Genomic DNA, 18,725 nt, shown 5'->3' on the forward strand with positions numbered 1-18,725 from the left:
GTCAGAGGAAATTCAATTATAAATTTCTGTATGTTTAAATGAATTTTTAAAATATATGATATATTGTCAAGTGATTTAATCTAATGATTCTGAATAATTATTTTAACCTGTGAAATCATCAACTTTACTCGATGAATTTAGAGAGACTTACATAGATTCATCTTGAGCAAATGTTTTCAGGGTGCAACAAAAACTAAGTTAAGGACATGAGATTTATCCTATCAATGAGTCTATATTATAGGAAAATCTTAATGAGCTATGATAAATAAATAATTGATAGACCAAATCAGGAAAATCTTAATAGAAAATAGATTTTATGTGTATTTTTTCGACATTTATGTAAACGCACTATGTACTAGAAAAAATTTAACTGCAAAACATGTATTTCTCTAGACACTGCCTTATGTTTCTATGATACCTGAGTATTTTTCTAGTTACTAGCTAAATTATGATCCTTAGTAGATTATCTCCTATGTTTGAATATTTTAGACTCTGCCTATTGATATGAAACTGATATTTAGAGGGTGAACACATCTACCTTCTATAGTGTAGGTCAATGATTTTTAATTACATGCTAACATCAGAATCACTTGTGAATCATTTTCCACACATAGGTGCCTGGTCCCCACCCTCAGAGATTCTGATTTAGTAGGTCTGCCAGGGGGGCCTTGCGCATATGTTTTGGTAGATTTCCCCGGGTGCACTCTTAGTTAAGGCCCAAATAAAGACCATAAATGTTCTTTTGAGTAGCAAATTAATTTGTACAATAACCAACTATACTGAGCTTAATTTTAGGTATAATATTTTATTTTAAAATGATTTTTAAAAACATACTGAAAACCTCTGAAATGAAATGTGTGTACACTTTAAAAGGGCTACATATTTTTTGAGTATTTAAAATTCTTCCACAAATGCACTGTGGATGTTTTAAAGTATTTCAAATTAGATCTTCCAGTGTAATTGAGTCATTAAAAGGTAAGAGTCTCTACACTTTTAAGTGCTTTCTCATGAGTTTGAAGGTTGTTTCAATACTGGGGATTGAAAGGATGCGATGGTTCAGTCCGGAAAAATAAACAGTTATAGAGATTTTTAAGGATTTAAAATGAGGTGATGTCTCAGCTCTCAAGCAAAATTGTGTAATGTAGGCATTTTCCCCTAAGAGTCAAAACTCATTTCTCTCCTGAAGAAATGTGAAAGGGTGGATTTCACTTAACTTCATGGTCAATTTAAAATAATAAAATGCCTTTCAGAATCTGATTGACTGCTTCAAAATCAGTTTGTGGCTTTGGTTCAGCTGCATAATGTAATTGGGGAAAAAAAAAATCACAAAGGACTCTATTTCCAAATGGTCAGATCCTGGTATATAGAGTCTGACCATTTGCTGGTGTTATGCATTGAAACTATATTAAAATAATATTAACTTTCAAAGAATAAAATTAAAGGTTATTGCCCACGTGTTAGAGGACACTGATATTCTTAGATTTATTTTAAATCCCATTTCCTATTACAGCTTAGACAATAGGCTACTTGAAGTTAATCCCACGTATTGCTTGAGGACATCATAAAGAATATAGAGCATGGTTTACTACTCCATGGATCATTTTCTTCTGGAAACTAAGTCCAAATACTGTCATGCACCATATACAAGTTCTTGAACATTGCAAAAGATCACTCTATGATTAAATAATCCCTTAGTGAAATTTAAAATAAGGATTATAATGTAGTTTAAAAATCTTAATATTCTAGAAACAATTTCCTATCACAAATATCATTATCCAAGTTAATGAGAAATACAGTAATTTTCTTATTAGAAGAACATTTTCCTTTCAAGTCAAATATGTATTATTATTCTTTATAATCTCATCTATGTTATCAAAGACATTAATATTCCCATTTAAATACAAGATCAGAATGCTAATTTCCTCTCATTGATAATAGTTTAGCATACCATAGACTGAATTAAATCCTAGGATGGTCCTTACTTCTTATTTCAGTTTTATTTTTAATAACCATATTTATGCAAAGGTGCTGTAGATTATTCAGAAGCTCTCTCTCTTTTTAAATCAACTGTGTCTTGGTTTTGACATAAAAGTTGATGTGACTGTGACAGTGTCAGGTAATTTTATCCTGGAGAACTGTTGAAGTATAGTACAGATCTTCCTTAACCTACGATGGAGTTACATCCCGAGAAACCCATAGTAAGTTGAAAATGCATTTAGTACACTAACCTACAGAACATCATAGCTTAGCTTAGCCTAACTTAAATGTGCTCAGAACACTTAAATTAGCCTACACTTGGGCAAAATCATCTAGCACAAAGCCTATTTCATTAAAAAGTGTTAAATATCTCATGTAATTGAATACTGTACTGAAAGTAAAAAATAGTATGGTTGTCTGGGTGCACCATAGTTGTAAGTGTATCGGTTATTTACCCTTGTGATTATGTGGCTGAATGGAAGCTGCACTCGCTGCCACTGCCCAGCCTCGTGAGAGAGTATTGAACCACATAGCATTAGCCCAGGAAAAGGTCAAAATTCAAAATTTGAAGTACGGTTTCTACTGAACGTGTATCGCTTTTGCACCATCGTAAAGTGAAACCATCATAAGTCAGAACATTGTGAGTCGTGGGCCGTCTGTAGTAGACTCAAAGTTTCCTCCTCATCTTTGTTTGGTGTTATCTGGTCATCTAGATTCATGCTTAGCCCGTAATAGGAGTGCAGACGCTGAATGATGATAGATAAATTATTGTTCTTTATCTGGATATAGACAGCTTTTTGCAAGGTCCTTTTTTTTCCTGGCAAATAATTTCTAGATGTTTTAAAAAAACCTGATGATATAGGCTGATAGAAACCCGTGTCTTCGAGCAAAAATTTGTAGACTCACCTCATGTAATCCTTTAAAAGTATGTGAGAAAATTCAAAGAGGTCTTTAAGGTACAACAATCCCCCCACTTATCCATAGTTTTCCATGGTTTCCATTACCCACAGTCAACCACAGTCTGAAAATATTAAATGGAAAGTTCAAGAAATAAACAATTCATAAGTTTTAAGTTGTGCACTGTTCGGAGTAACGTGGTATAATATTACATCATCCTGCTCTGTCCTGCTGGGGATGTGAATCATCTCTTTGTACAGCGTATCCATAGTGTATACCCTGCGCCCGCCAACACACACCCATTAGTCACTTAGTAGCCGTCTGGGTTATCAGATCAACTGTCGTGGTATCTCAGTGTTTGTGTTCAAGTCACCCTTATTATACTCAACGATGGCCCTAAAGCACAAGGGTAGTGGTGCTGGCAATTCACATATGCCAAAGAGAAGCCTAAAGTGCTTCCTTTAAGGGAAAAGGTGAAAGTTCTCAACTTAAGAAAAGAAAAAACTAGTATGCTGAGGTTGCTAAGATCTACAGTAAGAACGAATCTTCTATCTGTGAAATTTTGAAGAAGAAAAAAGAAATGCATGCTAGTTTTGCTGTCGCCTCAAATACATATATATAGGAAAAGATGTGGCATATATGGGGTTTGATGCTATCCACGGTTTCAGGCACCCTCTGGGGGTCCCGGAAGCTATCCCTCGCAGATGAGGAGGAACTACCGTACTACTAACACTAGGTTTGACTGGAAGAGTCTTCTCAGAACTAGATCCTGGGGAAAAATGACTTCTGAAACTTCCTATTTTAGGTTGGTGATAGGTCTGAATTTCGTCTAGGTCTAAAACCGCAATATAATATGTTATCTTTGCATTAACTTACGTACCTTAGCAGCTTACCGTTCCTTGTGCTCTTCTCACAGGTTTGGTGTCTGGGCAATGAAACTCGATACCATATAAACAAGACGGTAGATGGTTCCACCTTTTCTGTGGTCATTCCCTCACTGGTTCCTGGGATCCGATACAGCGTAGAGGTGGCGGCCAGCACTGGGGCCGGGTCTGGGGTGAAGAGCGAGCCACAGTTCATCCAGTTAGGTGAGTGTGGTGCAGAACTGGTTGGAGAGTGTATCACTGGATACTTTGTCCTGCTTTTCTTTTTTATGTGTGGTAGAGCCATCATTGCAAGTTGAATAGAATATGGAATGTGACAACAGAGCCACAAAAATGATGGTGTCAGCTTCATGTCATTACATATATATATAAAATAACATATATATATGTTATTATATGTATAACATTACATATTTTATATATATATATGTATATGAACTAAACTTAAACTTATCCAAGTACACATTTTAAATTATATTTCAAGTAAAAGGTGCCAGTATTTGGCGTCATCCTACTCCTGTCCTACTGAATTTTTTACATCTATTCAACTAATACTATTAATTGTCCAGCAGGGATACCTCAGCGAACAAGATAGACACAGTCTGCACCTTCATGGAACTTACAGTTGTTTGGATTAAAAAAAAAAAAACCAAACTTCCATGCAAAACTTAAACTAGGTATTGGAAGTTTATAGCAATATTCAATTTGCAGTCACCATTTTTGTGTCTTTAAAATTGCAATTGCCTTTTATAACAAAAGATAGGTTGAGATGTCAGAGAGCATTGGAAAATGGTTATATGCTAATTACTTGGAAAGTTAAATACAATGTGTGCTTCAAAAGTGGTTAGATAAATTTAAAAAAATGGACAGAGAAGACTTTATTACCATGGTTCACTTTAGGCAATGTGGCATGAACATAAAATACAAATTAGCGAGTGGTTACCGGTAAAATCTAAAACATGTAACAACAAAAACAGCAACAAATACAATTATAAATAGAAAGGGAGAGAAAAAGTTCAGATGTTAAGAGGCAACATTTAAATTACGAAAGATATCAAGAAATATATGGTCAGCTTTGTGTTTGTTCCTTCCGGTTCAGAAGTTAAGCATTAGTAATATTTTGTCAGTTACTAAATTATAAAAAAGGATCCGATATATGAATTTTTATACTACACAAATAAGTACATAACATTTTGCATATTGATAACATTGATGGCATCCTAGAAATTATTTCAAAACAAAATTAAGAAACGTTTAGCTTTGAATAAACTTTGTTGCTGTATATAATGGATTTTACATTCTATTTGGAAACTGTTACTGATGTTCCATTCAGACAATGCTAGCTGCTGTAACAGACATGCTTGCAGAATCTCTGTGCTATAAAACAATCAAGTCCACCTGAAGTCCACTGGTTGTGGATGGGACTCTGTTCCACTTGGACTTGGAGGGTCAGGGGCTGATGAGATTTACGCTCTTTAACATGGGGCTTCCAAGGTTGACCCTGGGCCAACAGAAAGGAAGAAAAGAAACACTTTTATGTGGGAGAGTTAAATGGTGCAGGGCTGGAAATGGTGCACATCACTCCTGCCCAGAACTCAGTCATATGATTCCAAATAGATGAATGGGAACACCGCAAAACGAAGTCGCTGGCTAGGGAGCTATTTCCCAACAACAGAGAGTACTATTCAAACCTTTAGTGAGAGCTTGCTGTCTCTGCCACAGCCATGGGCCAGAATTTGATTTTTAGATGATCTTTTACATTTAGCACATTTTTAAACACTGATTATATACACAACTTTTAAGCAAAAATAGCTTCATGGTTTATTTCTGGTTCATTTATTAGAAAATTCCAAGCAATACAGGAAACTATTTTAAAAAATTACTTGATGCATCTGTTACAATGTTATATAAGATATGGGAGAAAACAGTCTAAATATAGACCTTTTTGCTCAAATAGTTCCCAGTTTTGTGAAATGTCACTATTAACTTATTAAAAGTGAAATTATAAGTTACATTATGATGACCCTATACATTGTTGGTATCCTTTACCTATTTTTATAACATATGACTTTTAGTCCTGGGTTTTCACAAATGAATTGGAAAAGGGAGCATGTGTAATTTTATTTATTTAAGATTTAAATCATGGGATTTAAGGGTCAAATTGGTTTTCTTGAAATTATAAATGTGTTCCAGTTTTCCGTATCTTAATATAGCCTCAGCTGCAGCGAGACAAAGACTGAGATATGGAGTAGCCATTTTAATTCATTAGTCACACCACACTTTATTCTGTTAAGCCCATCTGGTCACTTGTGTGGAACCTCTCTTGGCTGTCTCCATAAAATCTGAAGCTACCCAACTTAACCTTGCACAAATAGCCATGAAATCTATAAACCTAGCAGATACCAAGGGCGTATTAGGAATAAAAAGAATAGGTCTGCTTGGTGAACTTTCAGAGGATGAAGTGCTCTTAGGATAACCATAGATAAAAGAGGCTGGAACATGAAATAAAACTTTCAGTCAACAAACCGTTGAAGGCAGGTGACTGCGGTTGCTTGTGAAAATGGGTTTTTCAGCCTTGACCCTCCATAGAATGAAATCTGGAATTCTGTTCAAGAAAAAAGAAAATAAAAAGCACACACACACAAAACATAGGTGGCAATTTAGCCATTTTACGTAGAAAGGGGTGCTATTTTCCTAAGGCTGTTGCCTCAGCCATTGAATGCTACTTATTTTTCCTGCCACTGTCTTGTTAGGATGCAATATCATTTAGTAAGAAAACATAATCTGTAGGAATTTTTTTCTGTTTGAGAAATGTTATTCATATATAGTGAGTTATACCAATTATTTTTCTGGGAAAAAAAAGGATTTTTGGACTGGAACAAATATTTCTATTCTAAAGCAGGTTGGATTAGCAGAACATTTTCAGAGTCAAATGATTTAACAGTTGTAAGAAAGCACCAATCCTAATGAAATGGGCAAACACCTTCTTGTTTCACCAGATGTTGTGGGGGAAGAACGCTAAAACTACAGACGCTGGTGGGAATTCTGCCCACTGGGCATCCTCGGCGTTGGCCTCACTCAGTGCCAACAAAGGAGGATGTTGTAAAGCAACAGCTTCCAGTTTTCTACAGACTTTGCAAACTGCTCTGTGTGATGTGATGAAATGGTGGGCTTGAAAAATGAGTATCTCAGTAGGTTTAAACATAAATGTAAAATAAGTACATTTTAATAGCCATAAATTTCATCAATTTTTAATTCCTGAATCAAAATAAAAGAAAACATAAGCCTTTTTGACTATTCATAAGACTTGATAATTCTTGTCCATATTTAATGTTCTTATATCTATTGCTGGCTACAGTTATTATTTTAAAAGAAAGATTGTTCATAGATCTTTCAATGGTAACATTATCTTAATTTTTCATTGATTTTTAATGATCCTGCATTTTATAGACTCTTCTGAACATAGGTTCAAATAATGTGTTTCTAAGGCACACATTAAGAGTCTTAGAATATAGTCGGTGGGGGGTAGGGTGGGGAAAAGGAGTACTCACACATACACTTTTTTTTTCAATATATACCTTATAGAGGAAATACAATTTTATTTTCTACCTTTTTTAGAACATATAATTGAGGGTTCCTATAGAAGTCTGAGAAAGTTTATATCTTTTCTATACATAATTATTTGGTACACCTTATTTTTATACTTTCATTTCATTCATTAAATATATTCCATGAAATTATTCTATCATATTTGTTTTAAATTAAAATAAATAAAATGAATATAATGTTGCTGAAAAATCTCATGAACTATTTTAATAAACTGGTGGATGCTGCAGAATGCAGAGCAGAAATCATGGTCCAAAAATTAACAAAATAGTGTCAGCCATTTTATATTATACAAGTATGCATTCATTATCTCGTTGAGTTTTAAACTCAAATTAATCAGAATGTGGCTTTTCAGATTCTCACGGAAACCCTGTGTCACCTGAGGACCAAGTCAGCCTTGCTCAGCAGATCTCAGATGTCGTGAAACAGCCAGCGTTCATCGCAGGAATTGGGGCCGCCTGTTGGATCATCCTCATGGTCTTTAGCATCTGGCTCTATCGACACCGGAAGAAGAGAAATGGGCTGGCTAGTACTTATGCGGGTATCAGAAAAGGTATTAACTTACCTAAGTGTTTCATAGTTTACTATGTTCATATAACTCTTGATTTTAATCTGTGACTCCAAATTATTTATGATCATATATATCCTATATTTAAATTATTTTAGTACATAAACATTTTCAAAAGTGCTTTTATTTTATTGTGATATCTACCTATTAACTCCTTTTGAGTAGCAGTATTAAAAATAGGGCTTATCAGTTTCAGCCTCAGGTCCTGTAAAATATATTTCACCAAGGTAGGTCTACACTGGATTGTTCTCTTGGGAATTACTGTGTTACTTTATATTCAAGAGGACAATTTTTAATCTCCTTGTCACAGCATTTATAAATACAAGCTTTGAATGATCTCACACAGCTTTAAAGGGAGCATTTTGCCCTTTGTGAAGCTAAAGAGATTCTTTATAAAATAACCATTTTAATGATTATTTCTGATTATTTATAAAATAATCATTTCTCACTGAATATGGAATGCATGACTGATGTGCTTCAGTTTGTAGAGAGAGGACATTTAGTGCTTTTTTATTGTTATATTTAAAGTTGCAGAGTTGAATATGTATATGCTGTTAATTAGTGATGGTGATTTCGTTAGAAATGTGTTTATAGTTTTAGAAAAGAAAGTTTACTTGGCTGCCATTATTTACAATTTTCTGGATGAACTGAATATGCCAAGGTATTTCACAGATACCTTTGCCACATATACTCAAAGTCTGTAGATTGGTGATTTGTATTTTTTATTCTCTGAGGAGGTTATTAACAATGTCAGACAGATAATCATGCCTACCCTGCCCCCACCAAATATATTCATCAAGTTTGGGCCTCAGATCTGAGCTATAGGTAGGGTGACTGTAAGTCCCAGTTTTCACAGGATAGTTCCGATTTATGTCTTTAGTCCAACTCATTTATAGTTCTCCTTTTTGTCCTCAGAATTGTCCTGGTTTGGATGACAAATTATACATTCACCCTAATTATAGGGCTTATACTTCGGTCTGAGACAACACTTTTGCTTTGCTGCAAGCAAATTTAAAGAGAATTACCAATAGACACATTCCCTCCCCCCATCACCACCTTTGTAAAAAAAAAAAAATTCTCCACATGTTTCCTGAGTGAATATTTCCTACATGTCTTGGCCAAGTCATTTCTCTGGTCAATTATACGGCAAAGTCAGAATTTTTAATGCTAGCTACAACTTTTCTCAGTGAAAACTTTTCTTGAACGTCCCTGTACGCTTCTAAAACAGTCTGGGACAACAGTCTAAAATATTTGTGCTCTCGGTTACAAGGAGTCTTGGCAAGAAAGAGTCAACACAAATTCATCACCCATACTGTAAAAATAAATCTGTGTGCCTCCTGCCTGTGGCTCCACAGTAATCTCTTCATATACATACATTTGCCTTAGCATTATCATCCTTAAATATGTTTTCTTCAGATATGTGTCCTATCTAGAGATGAAGCAAAATGTCGGTATCCCTCCCTGTGAAATGGAAAATGAGGGCTTGAAGGTTACTACAAAGAGCGCCTGTGCTCATTATGTATACAAACTAGAGCAAAGTCAGGCACATGTGTGGCCACATAAAACCTTTGACTGACAAACAATGCAGAGAAGTGGTTTGTGGATGTCTGTGTGTCATGGAGCAGGGAAGGGGCAGGGTGTTGGGGGTTGTGTTTTGAAATCTGATCTGAATGAGGAAAAGTGATTAATTAACATATAGATGTAGAGTCTCTTGAATTCTCTGGGAATTCTGTATTTCTTATTGCGATGAAGTGCTATAGCTGTGTGGTTATAACAATTTAATGCTCTATATTGTCTTGAAATCTAAATATGTGACATGAAACCCTCTTCTTTCTGAAATGTCTCTTTTCCTTTACTAATGTACTTTAAGCATGCTGGCAAATGCCTATGTGCTCTTTCTGCAACACCTATTAAACTAATATCATTGTCCCTTTAACGAGCTTGTGTTTGAGCAGAAATCATAGAACATAATTACAAATGTAATTGGTGAGCATTCGATTCCGCTTTTCTCACTTTGCCTCGTTGGCACTTTTTCATAATTCTGTTTCTATACAATTAAAAAAAGTGCATCCTGAAATCTTAAATTGTCTATGCCCAAAACAGTGCTGGTAATTATAAGCAAAAAGGAAGTGAAATATTTTAAAGAAATAAATGTAAAAGAGCCTCTTGACCTGTAAACCATGAAACCAGAGTGTGACTTTCAGTAATAGAGAGCATCTTTAACACTTTCCCCTACGTCTGTCTGTAGGTGTACCCTCTGCTAGAACATTCAATACCCCTTGTTCACACGCATTCGCATAGTGCACCAGCAGCACTGGGTAAACAGAGTTTATTACTCTATTATTGGAAGCTTTGAGAATTAACTTGTTCTTTGCTGTGTGGGCTGTAAAAAGTTCATTTAGACTGACTTCTTTTCATCTCTTCTTTCATTCCTCAAACTGAGCTTAGCAGTTAGCTAGGAGTACTGACAAGGACCTTTCATATTTTCCCTATGCCCTTGTGATTGCAAATTAATGTTCAGATCCTCTATTCTTGCTTGAATAGCTGTACTTTCAAATGTACCTTTTAAATTTTTTTATGAAGACTTGTTACTACAGCTCTGAATTTTTGATTGTAGCTGAATTACATTGACTCTCTGAGTGAAAGAAAACAATAGAATTCTTAAGACAGGGACCGCTGTGCTACCAGTGAAGGCCACTGTATAAATTGGGTACACAGCATTGAGGCTTTTGGTTTTCCTCTTTCTAGTATGCTCAGAGATAAAATGGTTTGGTAAGAAGTGACAGTAGTAAAGAATGCTAGAGATACCTGTTTACAAGCCCAAATGCTGAAATCCTACAGTAAATTTCTTGGAGGCATTTGAATCTGAAGTGGAAAATACATTTTTGGCAGCTTTTCGATCCACAATAAGTAATCAATATTCTGGTTTATGTGTATTAAGGATTTCTTAAAAGCAAACTTCAGTCTTCGAGGTAGTAACATAGATTTCCTTGCTTTCTTTCCCAGGGCAGTGTTTACTTTAAATTAACATGAGGACCTTGGAAAATAAGGCAGCCTCCTCCCTCTCTGAAATGACATGGAAATAACTCTGGTGTTATCCAACACCCAGGAATGGGAGAAGATAGGAAAAGTGGGGGAGGCCAAGCTGGTACTTTTGACGTCTGCAGTTCAATTTCAGGCGTTATTGATTAGATTAAGATTTATAACTGCAGAGAGAGTGAAGGTTTTCAGAGGGGTGTTATTGTTCCATTGTTTAGCTTCTGGTGTGGCATTGAAAAAATGCTCAGCCTACTCCTGGAAAGCTTCTAAATGTGAACTATAATAGAGAAATTAAAGATTAAAACTCCCCATTTTTTTCTGTCCATTCACAAATTTCTGTGATGATAAAAATGTAGCATTAGATAAGGCATCAGGCATTTCTTAGCAGTGAAACAGTTCAATTTTATGGTTCCCCTTGTTCAGTTCTTTTTTCTCTCCCTCCCTCCCTCCTTTCTCTTCCTTCTTTCCTTCCTTCTTTTCTTTCTTTCTCTTTTTTTGTGTCTTTCTCTCTCCTTGCCTCTCTTTCTGTCTCTGTCTCTTCTCTGTCTCTTTCAATGATAAATACTTAAGTGCACTATTAGTTCGCTTTAATAGGCATTTACTTCCAGATTTCTAGATAAGGTTCAAGCAAGACCCTGATAATACTTGTTTAAGAATCCATCACTCAATGTTTGGAAATGATTAATAGTAGAGGATTTCTGTTTGTACTAAAGCCATGAGCTAAATCTATGTTACTAAATGCAGGGTCATTCACGGGCCAACCCGGCACAATTCCCCCGCCTCCTCGAATGTCAGACACTTCAAAATAGTACCTGTAGAGACAAGCTTCTTTTTTTAACCTTGGATTTGGTTTTATTCCTATATCAGAGGGTCAGAACTCCTGGCTTAGTTATTTACATTTGTTTTATGTTCCGCTGTCTGCTTGATTTATACTAATGTGATATGTACCCTTTCTCTCTTCAGCTTAATAACTGGTTTATATTTTGTTTTGATTTTTCAGTCCCGTCTTTTACCTTCACACCAACAGGTATATATTTGCACCCTCCTCCTTTTCTTTGTTAGTTTGGCATGTGTTGTACTATTATGTTTCTGGTTTTATTTCATTTTCTGCAGTAAGTTGGGGGAAAGGACTTAAAATGGAATACAATACTTCATTTACCCATGTCAGGCATGCACTTGAAGTAGAAATGGTTGATGTTGCTTTTCATGCATTTAATGCAGTTACTCATTGGTGACTCCACATTGCATCTTAGCCTTGTTTGCATGTGTTTCATTCGATAGACACACTGTTTCTACCCTCAGCATGATTTAACATGCCAATGATCTTATTGATTATTTCATACTTGGCAGTGCATTTTTTTCCTTAACTTAAGCTTGCAGGTTTTCCAACAAAAATTTCTCCCCCTTGCCATTCTCTGTCCATAGAATCAACTTTCTTAAAGGTAACCAAAATATCCAGCCTATGTGAAAGATAAAACTTTTCAGTTTCCCCAAGTCAGAGTCCTAATATTCTGTTCTATTCAGTTTTCTTTCGAAGGGGGTCCTCTTCTTTCACATTACCCTGAGTACAAGATGTACCTGTAGTCTTGCCTCCTCGGTTTTAATCCAGTTATTGTAATCACTGGAAGCAGCTATCTCTCCTTAACAGACTCCCAGTTTGGAGTTCTTCTAAGTAGCAGAATTTGGCAGCTTTTAGAAACACATTTCTTCTTAGAAAATGTGTCTCTATTTACAGAAAAACTAATCTTCTTAACCCCTCACCTAACTATGTGCAAATCTTTTTTTTTGTTATGGCTAAATTTTTATACCCATAGTTTATTAAGCTGAGAATGCTTTCAAGAGCATTAAACTATATTTTCACTATATATACAGGTCTGATGAAAATATAATGAGAAGGGTTTCTACAAGCCACAGGAAAAAATAGGTCGCATTAATTAATAGTCACAACTTGGCATACATCTTGGTGCGTGAAGAGAGGGAAGGTTTATTTTAACATTTATCTTTGTCTTATTGGTGCTCATACTTCTGGGAAAATAGTCTAGTAGGGTTTTCTTTTTCCAAATTTAAGATTCCACTTATATAAAATCATGAAATTATATAATCATATATTCAAAATAGAAATCTATGGGAATGGGAATGTACAAATGTATAATAATTATATTTAATAAGAGTGTACTAAAGTTTTGCTTTGGCTTAGTTCTCAACCTTGTTGACACATTAAGAAAATAAGAGTAACTTATATAATTCTATACAATTAAAAAAATACTAGTTGAATCAGAAATCCACTTCCTGTGATGATTTTTTCGATGCTTCTGAGTAGAAAGGGAGAAAGCATTTCATTTTAGAAAGATGCTCATGAATGTAATAGCTTTTGATATATCAACATAAACGTGTCTATTAATTGTTCCTTTTTTTTTGTAACATTCTAGTAACTTATCAGAGAGGAGGCGAAGCTGTGAGCAGTGGAGGGAGGTAATTATCTTGCTTGTTTTGTAGATCTTAAGGGGAGTTTCAGATATTTCTTCTTGTCTTCCTCGATGACATCACTTTCTTTTCTTAAAAGGTTTAACTTAAAGGTGAAATTTGTTCAAATCTTTTAGAAATACTCCATTCTGCTGTGCTGGGAACCAAGCTTGTTTACACACAAATGCAATTGATTGGCGCTGTTGCATCTTAGTCAGTGAACACCAGAGGGAGCTCTGGAACCGAGAAAGACAGACCTGCTGATTTAGCAGATGATTAAAAGGAGTTAAAGGAATTAAGCGATGGCATTTATGAAGATTAAGAAATATAGTTAGTTAACAGACACTATCAAAGAAAAAAGTGTTCATTTGAAAACCTGCTGAACACAGCATTTGCTCATAAGTTGTGGTAGGTTTTGTTTGTTTGTTCTTGGTATGAATTCAACATAGTTCAGGCTCTCCATTTGCAGGGAAATACATTGAAATGAAAGAAGAAATCTAGGTAGCTTGTTAACCCAGAGCTCTTTTTTCTCTAATTAAAATGAACCTCAATCCTATATTTATGATTTTTTTGTAATTATTATTCAGTGTACTTTAATATATTCACAGAGAAATCACAAATTGATGTGACAGGCAGCTTAAAGGGGCTGAAATAAGGTATAAGTTACGTGAACCAAGCTTCAGGATTTTCTAAAATAAGATGATTCTTTTTTTCAAAAACATTAACATCCAACTTAAGGTGTAAGAAGAAAAATCTTTCAAAGAAAACCATTTTATAATTCAAATTCAATTAACATATTGAGTACCCTGCTTTGTACAGGATAATGTGGTTGCTACTGGAAAAGACAAAAATGAGTAAGATTATTGCTGATCTGAGGAACATACCATCTGATGACAAAATTACTGAATTTATTATATGACAAAGAATGATTAAAAAAAATGTTGACCCCCTTTAGCCAATGCTGTACGAATTTGGCAACAAGCACTAATCTTTTCTTTGCTGGGTGCTGACTACTGCTGGCTTCTTGTTTTCATACCTGGAAAACAAAACCAGCCACTGAAAGATCCAGAAACTAGGGAGGTCTTTATAAAGAATAAATCCATTTGATTCAGGAATTAAACCAGGGCATGTTTCTGCATCCAGGGGAATTCCGTCTAAATCATAGCCCAGATATTCCTGAAACAGCCTCTGGCATAAGAAAATTCTCTCGTGGATGGATCTGGAATGCCTGATTATATAACCACCTCTCCACATGTGTGTATTCATGACTATAGACTTCAGCTTTCTCATTAATCAAAGCATCTGAATGTGCTTATTGAGCATCTTCTATATGTTCTGCACTGGCCTCTGTGCATGGGCATGTACAGAGACGCTCTCTCTCTCTCACACACACCTAAAATATAAATCTGGTTCTTGCTCTAAAGGAATTTACAACCAAGATAGACCAAATTATCAAACAGGAAATAATGGCTGGAATCCATAGATCCCAAGTGCTAGTTTCTATGGCAGGACTGAAAAATTACAAAGTTCCTGAACTATCTATCCATTTAGAAACCTCGCTATACCACCATACAGAATTAACCTTTTAAATTTAAAAACAGAACAGCAGCAAAACTGATTTATTTCAAATTCCAAGGAAAAATGATCTTTTCAGCAAATGAAATGATAGAAGATGCTGGAATGTTACAGAGGTAACAGTTAAATAAAGATTTTAGAGTTGGTGCTCAAAATGACAGTTATATACACAATTTTAAATTTATTTCTTCATCAAACATATTGATTGAATATCTGCCATGTGACAGGCACTGTTCTAGTTGCTTGGGATGCATCAGTGAGCAAAGTTAATAAAAATTCCTATCCTTGTGAACCTTGCATTTAGTGAGGGAGATAGAATATAAATAATAAACATTAAAAACAAGTCAGCTCTATAGTATTAGCAGTTGATGAGTGCCATGGAAAAAAATAGAGCAGGAAAAGGAGATCAGGAGTGCATTCTGAAGAGGTCTCATTTCTTAGCCGTGTGTGTGTGAGAGAGAGAGAGTGTGGTCTCTGGTCCAGTGTGGTAAAAGAATGTGCAGTGGACCAAACCCCTGCACTCACTTCTCTCATGTCCATCCCTTAAACGCTGGTTTCCCTCAGGCTTCTCAGGCTCCGTGAGCCCTCACTGGACCTCCCACCTTGTTTGGTTAATGACACCTGAGTCACAATGTTCAAGGCATCCTCTTTCCTGCATCCATTACTGCATTTTGTTGATCCTACCTTTTACCCCCCCACCATCATTATCTGGTTTCACTTCAGCACTTGTTCTCCCTTGCCTAATCTATTACAAAAGCTTCCAGCAGTCTTACCTTCATCCACCTTCATTAGCACTACTTTCTGTTAATTTCCGTTGCCCATGGGAGCCAGAATAATATTTAGAAATGCGTATTGATCATGTCTTTGAGCTGCTGAAGATCCCATTTTCAATAGAACCCACCATGTTTAGACTGTCAAGTCCAGATTGGGCTTAGCTCGTGAAGCCTACAATCTCTGGGGGCTTTGCAGGCCCACTTCACAGCTCTGTGTGCCACACCCTACAATCCACTGTGTCAGCCCACCTGCCATTTGCCAACATTGCATTATCTTATGTGTCCCTACATCAACCGTAACGTATGTGCCCCCCCACATCAGATTGCTGAAGTTCACCTGCTGTGTCCTCCGTGAACTCTTTGTACTGTGTAAATGTCACAATTAAGCACCTAAAGTGAGCTAACACAATTATCTTTTGTTTATTTCAGGGGGGCCAAATCCAGTCTGCCACCTGTTTTTGTAAATAAAGTTTTATAAGAATACAGCCAGACTCATTTGTTTACATATTGCCTATGACTGCTTTCCGGCCACAATGGCATTGTTGAGTAGTTGTGACAGAAAATATATGGCCTGCAAAAGCTAAAATGGTTACTATCTGATCTTTTACAGAAATAGTTTGTCAACTCCTGGCTCATATGATTGCCTTTCACAATAAAATGTAACATTCTGGAGTGTAAAGGCTACATAGTTTATTAATCAATAATTTAATTCATAAATTTTTGTGATGTGATAAATGTAATTTATTGAATTACGTGAATACATTCAATACATGAATTATTGATCTTTGAAAGATATCATCATTAGGTATCTAAGAAAGGGAGGAATGAGTGAGTTATTGAATAAATGAATGTCAGAAGACCTGAGTTCTGACCCTGATGACTTTAGAGAAGATTTCTCCGACTGGATTTTTTTCCTCTAATAAAGGAGAAGGTTGAGCTAGAAATCTCTTCCAGTTCTCGAAATTGTAAATTTAGGTATTCCCGGAAAGGGGGTTGTGGTAAGCAAACAGACCTTCCCAACTTGAAAAGGGCAAAGGCCTTGTGATGCGATCCAGGGGAGGATCGTGGAAATGTGAAGTGGCTGTTCCTATTCATTTGTTTCCTTACCTCAAACATCCCAATCACCTCTTCCAAAAAACTTACTTAAAATCCAAACCACAGCATAAATCAGGAAACAGCAGAGAAAGCCTGAAGTAAGGAGTAGGAAAGTCAGGCTAACCTGGTGGAGAATGCCAATACCACAATTCCTGGCAGTGGGAGGGAGAAAGAAACAGAGCTCAGGCCTTGCTTCTCTTTAAAGTATTGGCAACTGTTAGATCTATCCCCCACTTCTTCCCAGGCTTCACAGCTCTTTCACACTCTCAGTGGAAAGAGGAGACAGCCTACGGGCAACCCTTACTGCCAGGGCCCCTCCATTTTCCCAGCCCCTGGACCTTCTAGTATTGTATTTGGTTTAGGAGTTTAAATAGGGTTTTTTTTTTTTTGTTTTTTTTTTTTAATTGGAGTGAGTAACTGGAATACCTGGAGAAAGGGAGGTGGAGAAATTGAAGGTAGTTGCCACATGATTATTTAAGTGCATTTGTCCTCTTTTCCTTTGTGACACAAATCTATCCCCTTATCATAACCTGGAAGATAAATTTGGTTTTTACGAATCCTAGTGTCTTCCTTTTCCTGAAAATATTGTCTTTTCCAAGACAAAGAAGAAATAAGGCATGAAATATAGCATGATGTATTAGCATGAAAATATAACAACTAATATGTTATATGGTAATACGTATATATCATATGATATCATTATATATTATTTTAGACACATATGAATCACTGTAACCAGCATTGTGTTTTGCTCCTGCTTTGTTTCTTGTTGTTGGGCAGCTAAATCTGTCTGATGCACACTAGATCATCATAAATGTATACAGATAACCTGGGAGGTTGTTAGTTTAAAAAGACCACAGCACCCTTATCAGAGTAGCTGCACGTGACCCTGACTTCCTCAGAGGCCTCTGAGATATGCACACGGCATTTAAGATTCACTATGGACCAGTAATCATGGCTCACTTTCTTCACTAAATACTTAGCATTCCAAATGCAAGTCTAAACTAAAAGCCAGGATGTGAATTGTCAATCCTACTTCCTGTTGGAAATCACCCATACAAATGAAAAGTTCTTTCAGCCTATGATGATATGGACACGTTCACTTTAAAAGTGTTTTTCTGAGGGAATCATAGTAGCATAAAAATATTATCTATTCCTTTTGAAACATATAAGCCAGACTGTGGAAAATTTCCACTTGACCCATACTTCAAACATCCCATAATATCTCTACAGTGTCAAATATGGAGATTTATTTTTAATAACTTCTGATAAGATAACACAGTTGGTTTAAGTTCAAGAGAAAAGAAAATAAGGAAAGCTCAAGATGACTAGGTGCAGAATTTCTATAACCAACATCTATTTCAAAGGCTCCAGATGTCTGTGATACAGCTTACATTTAAATGCTTTAAATTTCAACAGTTCAGCAACATTGCTCTTCAAAGCATGTTGTTATCAACAATTTTAATAGTAAGTTGGCTCTGTTTTAACAGTGTTACTCTGGATTTCAAGCCTTCAGACATTTCCCCTACCTTTCCTTTCATCAAGAATGTTTGAGGGCCTTAGGACATTTCAGCCCTTTCCAGCACATGTGTTTATAGCATCCTGGATTAGAGTGTGGATTCTAGAGCCAGACTACGTGGGTTTGAATCCCAGCTTTGCCACTCACTCACTTTGTATAACCAGGCACAAGTTTCTTAATCTCTCTTGGGCGTCTCAGTTTCTTCATCTGTAAAATTTAGATAATAATAGTAACTACTTTGTAGAATTGTTGTAAGAATTAAATGAGTTAATACATGTCAAGAGCTCAGAACAACACCTCACACACTGTAAGCAAAGATAAATATTCAT

At 35.8% G+C, this 18,725-nt stretch overlaps 1 protein-coding gene across 1 annotated transcript in view; it reads left to right on the plus strand.

Moving 5' to 3' along the window:
* The window catches only part of ROBO1 (roundabout guidance receptor 1), a 482,076-nt gene that overhangs the window by 421,457 nt on the left and 41,894 nt on the right, over positions 1–18,725 (plus strand). Inside the window, exons 17-20 of the mRNA XM_058570690.1 lie at positions 3,791–3,962; positions 7,720–7,917; positions 11,972–11,998; positions 13,401–13,443. Coding sequence (XP_058426673.1) covers positions 3,791–3,962; positions 7,720–7,917; positions 11,972–11,998; positions 13,401–13,443 — 440 coding nt within the window. The remainder of the gene's footprint in view (positions 1–3,790; positions 3,963–7,719; positions 7,918–11,971; positions 11,999–13,400; positions 13,444–18,725) is intronic.

The sequence above is a fragment of the Diceros bicornis genome, chromosome 27 (assembly GCF_020826845.1).
Source record: "Diceros bicornis minor isolate mBicDic1 chromosome 27, mDicBic1.mat.cur, whole genome shotgun sequence".
NCBI lineage: Eukaryota > Metazoa > Chordata > Mammalia > Perissodactyla > Rhinocerotidae > Diceros > Diceros bicornis.